The following is an 8048-nucleotide window of genomic DNA, read 5'->3' as shown; positions in this document are numbered from 1 at the left end:
GGATGGATGGATGGATGGATGGATGGATGGATGGACGGACGGATGGACGGATGGATGGATGGATGGATGGGTGGATGGGTGGACAGATGGACGGACGGATGGATGGATGGATGGATGGATGGATGGATGGATGGATGGAGAAACCACTTACATGCTGTATAGAACTCACCGGTGGAGTGATGACATCAGAGGAGCTCATTGACCAACATGAAGCTTCTCTGTGAACTCACACTGACAGCACTAAATGTGATGCAGTTGGATTAAATTTAAATTTAATGTCAGAATCTGTATCTTTGATAATAATCTTTTTAACTGTTTATAATGAAGCCTCTTCAAACAATTCTTTACATTTTCCCCACAGTTCTGTGCCACACAGACTGCCTGTCCTGTTCAGGGTCTCCTGACCACTGTGAGACCTGCAGAGACCCTAAAGCTTTTCTCCATCTGGGTCGCTGCCTTTCCGTCTGTCCGGTGGGTTTCTACGCTGAAGGACAGCTGTGTGCAGGTAGGACTGGCTGCCGTAGATTTATTTTAATTAAAAATACTCAACCAGATGTGCAAGTGACCCTTTCCCTCCTCCGTCCCTCAGCGTGTCAGCCGTCCTGCGCCACCTGCTCCAGCAGATTAGACTGCCTGTCCTGCGGACCCCAGCTGCCCCTCCTGAGCCCCGACAGAACCCGGTGCCTTGCTGCATGTCCTCCTGGTTCCTACCAGCGCGACCACACACACTGTCACCGTAAGTATCCCAGAACCTCGTGGGACTGAAGCTGTTTGTTTCCATTTATTAGGCTGATATTTACACTTCTTTATGTGGAGTTCTGTAAAAACTTTGTGTAAAAAAAAAACATATTTTCTATCATAGTTCTGCCTGAATAACCAGGTAAAGTGAAACATAAAGCAAAACAAAGGTTTAAAAATACATCAACCCAGCTTCACGTGTTCATCCGATCCACTGGATTCATCCCGGCAGCTTTAATCCCATCTAACCTGCGAACAGGAACAGCAGCTGTTCGTCACCTTCCCTTCATTCAGACGGATGTTAACACCACAGAGAATAATTTGCACCACGGAGTCGGTTTTCATCCTTTCAAACCCTCCGTGGGATTCACACGACCACTCATCCGTCCACTTCTTTTAATCTGCACCAGGTTTTAATGAGAAAGTATTTTTGTTTTCACCTCTTGGTTTCTCTGAGGGGTGGGGCTGCGGTCTCGCTGCATATCTGCGGTTTGGTTAACGTCGAGTTCAGAGAGTCTGGATGTTTGGAGATGTTTCTAAATGTTCTTGGCAGATTCTCAGACCACCCAGGAAGCCATCTGCTTGCCTTCAGCTCTTCTTGAGGTTTTACTAAATTTATGAGGCGCTTATCCTTCCTATTTTCCTTTATTTAGTTTCATTTATCCGACCATCTTGGCCTGTGTTCAGTCCTAAAGTTATCTGCTCTTTTTAAAATGTTCTTTATCATGTTTTGAGCTCATTTTTTCTCCTAAGAGTGCTGCCATTATGAAGAAAAGTATGTTTCCATCTCCACAAAATAAACACTTGTCCTTTCATCTGTATTCATGTTTGCTTTAAGGCTGAACTCTTTCACATCGCGTCATTTTCTCTTTGTGCTTCACCTTTTTTTTAAATACGAAAGTGGTGGTTCTGTTTTGTGGTAACCATGAGGACGGCTGTTTGTTTCTCCCTGCTTAGCTTTAAAAGAAGAATCTCAACAAGTTGGAGAAAAACATTTTCTGTGTGCATTTCTGCAAATGGAGGGACTGTAATCTTCTACTAATCGGCCAAAAACTTTAAATTTATTCAACAAATCTTTCAATTGACATAACTCGAGAAAACACGGAGGAGAACCGAACTCGGCGTGAAACAACCACAATGCTAGACTGAGGAAGAGATGAAAACATAAGTGACGTAGAGCAGAAACACCTGGAATAATGATAACTCAGAACAGGCGAGAGTGGGCGGGGCCAAGGTTGACAGACGGGAAGGTAGCTAAAACACGGAAAACAATAAACAAACAGAATGTGTCAATCTGAAACAACAAATATTAAACGTTAAAAGTTTTAAGCAAAGATCTGTGTTTTTGCTACAACCAGATACAATTTTAACCCAATATCTATAAACTTATTTTTGTGTTTTCTCAAATGAGTTTGAATGTGGCGGCCATCTTTAATTTGGATGAAACCAAAATGTAATAAACCGTAGAAGAACAACCAGACATTTGACCAATGGTTCATGAGATATTTTGTTAACAGACAGGGTTATAACTCAGAATATGAGCTGGGAATGACTCTCAGTTACTACCACAGCACATTTTAGCTCAATATTTGTGATATTGTTTTTTTGTAAATAAGTGAACTTTATTTATATGGCACTTTTCACAGACACGAATATCACAAATTGCTTAACAGAGAGCAAAATAACTAAAAACAACAAAAACAGGTCACAAATATAACTAGACATGGGTTTTTACAATGTAAAAACAAGTGTGCATTGCCACGTAGCATGGCTTTGCCTGCAGCATTGGACTTGCAGAATGAACTTTGACCAAGTTCAAATGTGTTTTCTATACCAGCTTGTGCCTGTCACGTCAGCAGGTGTTTGTAATTAAGGTAATTGGGTGACAATATGAAGTTTGAAGAGATTTTTGTTAAAGTTGCATTAGCTGGGTTTTGAACCCTGATCTCCCACATGTAAGTCCATGACATAGACCATTAGACCAATGGAGCTGTGGCAGAAGATGGTGCCAGGGGTTGATTTGTATGTGTGCAGAAAGAGGCCACATTGCCAATAAAATTATTGACACTAAAATGCATAATATTACAACAACAGAGCAGTATTAAGACAACATTATGGTAAAACATCAACATACAATCGTATTAGTACTGTAAACACTGAACTACTGAGTTGAAATGTTAAACTATGGTGCAGTACCAAGTTGAGTACAGCATGGGACAGTATTGGACCAATGCAAGGCTCCATTGACTGCCATTATAATTCATTAAACATTAATATTTCATAAACTATAAGCTTTACAGGCACCAAAAGGCATAGCCTTCATTTGGCGCAGGGGCTTTACAGATATAAATTACAATGGCAGCTCTAAGACAAAGTTTGCAGGAGGAGAAGCATGGCAAAGTTGAGATGACTTGGATGGAAACGAATCACAATAGTGTGCATTGCATTGGCAATGCACACTGATAAATAACTAAAACACAGTAAAATGCATTTAACTAAAAGCCTGTCTGAATAAAAATGTCTTAAGATGTTTCTTAAAAGAGTCAGTAGAATCTGAGCAGTGAAGGGACAGAGGGAGAGTGTGCCACCATTAGCCAATACCAGCTAACGGTGGCAGCCATCTTGAATCTGGTTGGTTCCAGAAGTTATAGATGTTAATTTTGCAAACCAACCTCAGTTAAACTGATAAAAATTTATTTTTGATAGATAATTTTAAAAAATGCTTCATGATAAATGAATTTAGAAAACAAATTCAAACATGTTTGACTTTAATAAACCCTGGCGTTAAAGCTCACCTCAGACGCAGCTCCGGTTTTTATTTTTTATCCGTCTAAATCAGATTGTCGAATCTCTCGTCTCGTTTCGTCGCCGGAGGTTTTCGAGGACGGCGAGCCGAGGATTACCCCGCTCGTTCGTCTGCACCTGCACCCTCCGTACAGAGCAGGTTTCACCCGAGGCTCTGGGTTTTCAGCCATTTGGCCCAGTAGGATTACATTTGCTGATAACTTTCGGCTGCTCGGGGAAAATAAATTGCTTTCCTGAGAGGGGCAAGGTAAAGGGCGTGTAATCCCCTTGTTGGCTGTAACCGCTTTTGGAGGAAGAGTTTACCATTTTCCTAATCGCTCCCGTTGAATTGGTCATTTTTATTGTTTTTTAAATGGATGGAGCTTTTTGTAAATTAGTGGATGAGTTTGGTTCTCCTCATCGGGACGTTTTATCTCCTCATAATAAAAGCTTATTATGATGATCCCTCTCTGGTCCTTAATGCACAACTGGCTCGGTTAAAGAAGGATGGGTTTAATATTAAACATGTGAAAAGGTGAAGAGAAGCCAGAGGCCGAGATGAGACAGAGAGCATCATGGGAGGAGAACAGTCACTTTCTTCAGTTCTTTATAGTATCGCCCGCCGCCGCAGGAGACCAGGTTCAGCTGAACCGAAGAGCTGCTGGAAAATCACCAAACAGAATTGAAAATAATGTTTTTCAAGTGTTTGAAGTGGCTCTCCAACTGTGTTCATCCAGGTAACAATGAAGAATGTTGTGAGTTTTGTTACCTGAGGACACCTGGCAGAGAGCGGGATGATTTATTTCACACCGCAGCCTGAAAACCCCTCAGATCCGGATCCGCTAATCTCTCCTGGGATCTCCCTTTAATTAAGATTTTTATCAGTGTTTTGAAGTGACACTGATTAAATTAATTACATCGTCCTCGGGTGAATTTCCTCACGTCTCTCCTCCTCCTCCTCTTCAACCTCTTCCTCAACCTCAAGAACCGACGAGTGAGACGACGACACGCCTGCTTCCTATCAGCCGATCTGAGAGCGAAGACCTGCTGATGTGTCGTTTACTCCTCCTGAGGGAGGACAAAGAGCAGCTAAAGCTAAGAGTAGCAGAACAAAGCTGAAAGCCTCAAAGAGCAGAAAGGCAGCTAAACGCTAGAAGTAGAAGAACAGTAGCTAAAAACCATAAGGAGCAGAACGATAACTAAAAGTTACAAGTAATAAATCTGTAGCTAAAAGCCAAGATTAGCAGAACGGTAGCTAAAGGCCTTGAGTAGCAGAATGGTAACTAAAAGCTACAAGTAGCAAACCGATAGCTAAAAGCCAATCGTTCTGCTAAGCTAAAAGCTAGGAGTATAAGAATGATAGCTTAAATCTGTGGATAACAAAATGGTAGCTAAAAGTCACAAAGGGCAGTAAGGTAGCTGAATGCTAGCAGAACAATAGCTAAAAGTTATAAGTAATAAAATAGTTGCTAATAGCTGAGTTTAGCAGAATGGTAGCTAAAAGTCTTGAGTAGTAGAATAATAACAAAGACCTGCAAGTAGCAAAATGGTAGCTAAAAGCTAGGAGTATCAAAACAGTAGCTAAAAAGCCTGTAGTAGCAGAATGGTAACTAAAAGCTGCAAGAAGCAAAACGATAGCTAGAAGCCAACCGTTATGCTAAGCTAAAAGCTAGGAGTATTAGAATTATAGCTAAAATCTGTGAGTAACAGAATGATAGCTAAAAGCCACAAAGGACAGTAAGGTAGCTGAATGCTAACAGAACATTAGCTAAAAGTAAGAAAATAGTAGCTAAAAGCTGAGACTAGCAGAATGGTAGCAAAAAGCTAGGAGGATCAGAATGGTAGCTAAAAGTCTTGAGTAACAGAATGATAACAAAAAGCTACAAGTAGCAAAACGGTAGCTAAAAGCTAGGAATATTCAGAACAGTATCTAAATGCCTTGAAGAGCAGAAAGGTAGCTAAACGCTAGTAGTAGCAGAATGATAGTTAAAAGGTAAGAGTATCAGAACAGAAGCTAAAAGCCACGAGTAGCAGAACGATAACTAAAACTTACAAGTAATAAAACAGTAGCTAAAAGCCAAGATTAGCAGAACGATAGCTAAAAGGTAAGAGTATCAGAACATAAGCTAAAAGCAGAGATTAGCAGAACAGTAGCTAAAAGCCACAAGTAGCAGACTCCTTGTACAAAGCTATCATTAGCTAAAAAACTAACAGCTAAAATAAGGCACTACAACTGCAGCTCAGTGTTTTTAGCTGATTTTGTTTCAGCTGTGAAAACTTATATCAGCAGATATCCTGTAAATACATTATCGCCCGTTCATTAAAACGGGTCTCTCTTCAGATCGAGAACCAAGTGAAATAAATAAAATAAAAACTGAAAACACACAGACAATCAGACCAGAACAAAACTAAAATAAAATCTCTTTATTCTCTCCAGGTTGTGAAGAGTCGTGCTCCGAGTGCGGCGGTCCGAGTCGGCAGGATTGTTTGTCGTGTTCCGACCCGGCTGCTCTTCTCAAAGATGGCGTTTGTGTCTCTGACTGCGGCGCTGGGTTCTACAACCAGGACGGCGTCTGCTCCGGTAAAAAACACAAAATAAAATCACAATAGAATAAAAGATTTGTTCCAGTGTATCTGTGTTCATTTGTTCCGTCTTAAAATATTTTATTTTTAACCTAAAAAAAACAAACATTTTGTTTTTCGTCTCTCCAACATCTCCGGTTCACAGCTTGTGATCCGTCCTGCGCCTCCTGTTTCCCTGACGCCCCTAAATGTATGAGCTGCCCCACAGGGACCACACTGCATCATGGGAAATGTATTTCTCATTGCCCGACTCAGCATTATCTGGACAGCCACAGCAGGTGCAGAGGTACAATTTACCAGTGACCAGTGAGTGATTACAGCTACACTAGCTAAAAAAGCTAAATCGTTAGCTAAAACCTAGAAGCAGCAGAAGGCTAGCTAAATGTTTGAAAAGGCAAAACACTTGTATTAAGCTAAAATTTGTAGGGGCTAGCTAAAATCAACTGGAAGCTAAAATTGTCGATAAGCTATCAATAAAAGAAGTCGAAGCTTAAATTAGCATTATGTTAGAAAAAGCTTAGCTGGGAGCTACAAATAGAAAAACAAATGACAAAACACTAAGTTAAGGCTAAGAAAAGCAAAAAAAAAAAAAAACAAGAATATAGCTAAAAGTAGTATAAGGCCAGCTAAAGGCTAAAAGTTGTGAAAGGCTAGTACAAAGCTAAAAGTAGCAGAAAATTATTTAGAAGCAAAAAGACAAAAAAGAAAACAAGCTTAAGGTAGTAGAACAGTAGCAAACAGCTAGCTAAAACATGAAAATGGCAAAAGGCTATCTTTAAGATAAATGTAGCAACGGGCTAGCTAAAAGCTAAAATAAACTAAATGTTAGCCAGAAGCTAAAGGTAGCAGAACAGTAGCAAAGTTTAATTAAAACCTAAAAATGGCAAAAGGCTACATTTAAGATAAAATGAAAAACAGACTAGCTTAAAGTAGCAGAATGGTAGCTAAAAGTAGCTAAAAGTTCGCTAAAACCTTAAAAAAAGCAAAACACTTGATAAAAGCTGAAAGTTGTTTTAGGCCAGCTAAAAGTGGCAAAAGACTGCCTTTAAGATAAAAGAAGTAAAAGACTAGTTAAAAGTAGGAGAATGGTAGCTAAAGTTAGCTAAAACCTTAAAAAGTCAAAACACTTGATTAAAGCTGAAAGTTGTATTAGACCGATTAAAGCTGAAAGTTGTGTTAGACCGGCTAAAAGCTAAAAGTGTCAAAAGGCTGACTCAAAGCTAAATGTAGCTTAAGACTAGCTAGCAGCTAAAAGAAGCAGGACTGTAGCAAAAGTATAATTTTTGACGTAAGAACAGCTAAAATAAAAAGGTTTGATAAACAAAGTTGTGTTTTTTGTTTTATCAGTATTGCAGACTTCAGATCTCCTTTGTCCCCTCAGCCTGCCACAGCTCCTGCGCCTCCTGCTGGGGTCCGTCGGTCTCCCACTGCACCTCCTGTCCAGGTGGGCTCCTCCTGCACCTGGGTCAGTGCGTGGAGGCGTGCGGGGAGGGTCTGTACGCTCAGGACAACACCTGCCACAGTGAGACCACCGCCCACCTTTACCTGTCCTAAGGTTCTCCCCCTCCCTCCTCCCTGACCGTCTCTGTGCTCCCAGACTGCCACCCGTCCTGCCGGTCCTGTTTGGGCCCCCTGGCCTCAGACTGCCTCAGCTGCCTGAAACCAGAGGAGGTTCTCCTGCCCCAGAGCGTCCCCCTCCAACACGGCGTCTGCGCGGCCCGATGTGCCACACGGAGCTTCCTGGACGACACGCGGACCTGCAGAGGTGAGTCCGACCTGCACATCTGGAACCGGTCACAAACACAGCTGCTGGGTGTTTGTGGAGAGTAAATTATTTTGTCTATTTGTCAGTTTTTGTTGGTAAATTTGAAACTTTCTGGGCGTTATTTTTTTAGGGTTATTTTTTTTTAGTTTTAGTTTTTTTTGTTACTTGAGTAGAAAAT

The 8048-nt window shown here is 41.0% G+C and overlaps 1 protein-coding gene across 1 annotated transcript in view; it reads left to right on the top strand.

The window, feature by feature from the left end:
- Window positions 1-8048, top strand: part of fras1 (Fraser extracellular matrix complex subunit 1) — a gene marked incomplete in the record, with an annotated part of 260581 nt that overhangs the window by 135793 nt on the left and 116740 nt on the right. Inside the window, 6 exon segments of the mRNA XM_014014601.1 lie at window positions 362-505; window positions 590-736; window positions 5960-6103; window positions 6251-6391; window positions 7487-7627; window positions 7703-7870. Coding sequence (XP_013870055.1) covers window positions 362-505; window positions 590-736; window positions 5960-6103; window positions 6251-6391; window positions 7487-7627; window positions 7703-7870 — 885 coding nt within the window.

This window comes from Austrofundulus limnaeus, unplaced genomic scaffold, assembly GCF_001266775.1.
Source record: "Austrofundulus limnaeus strain Quisiro unplaced genomic scaffold, Austrofundulus_limnaeus-1.0 Scaffold117, whole genome shotgun sequence".
Lineage (NCBI taxonomy): Eukaryota > Metazoa > Chordata > Actinopteri > Cyprinodontiformes > Rivulidae > Austrofundulus > Austrofundulus limnaeus.
The sequence above is the reverse complement of the archived record's forward strand: the minus strand, read 5'-3'. Positions and strand labels throughout refer to the sequence as shown.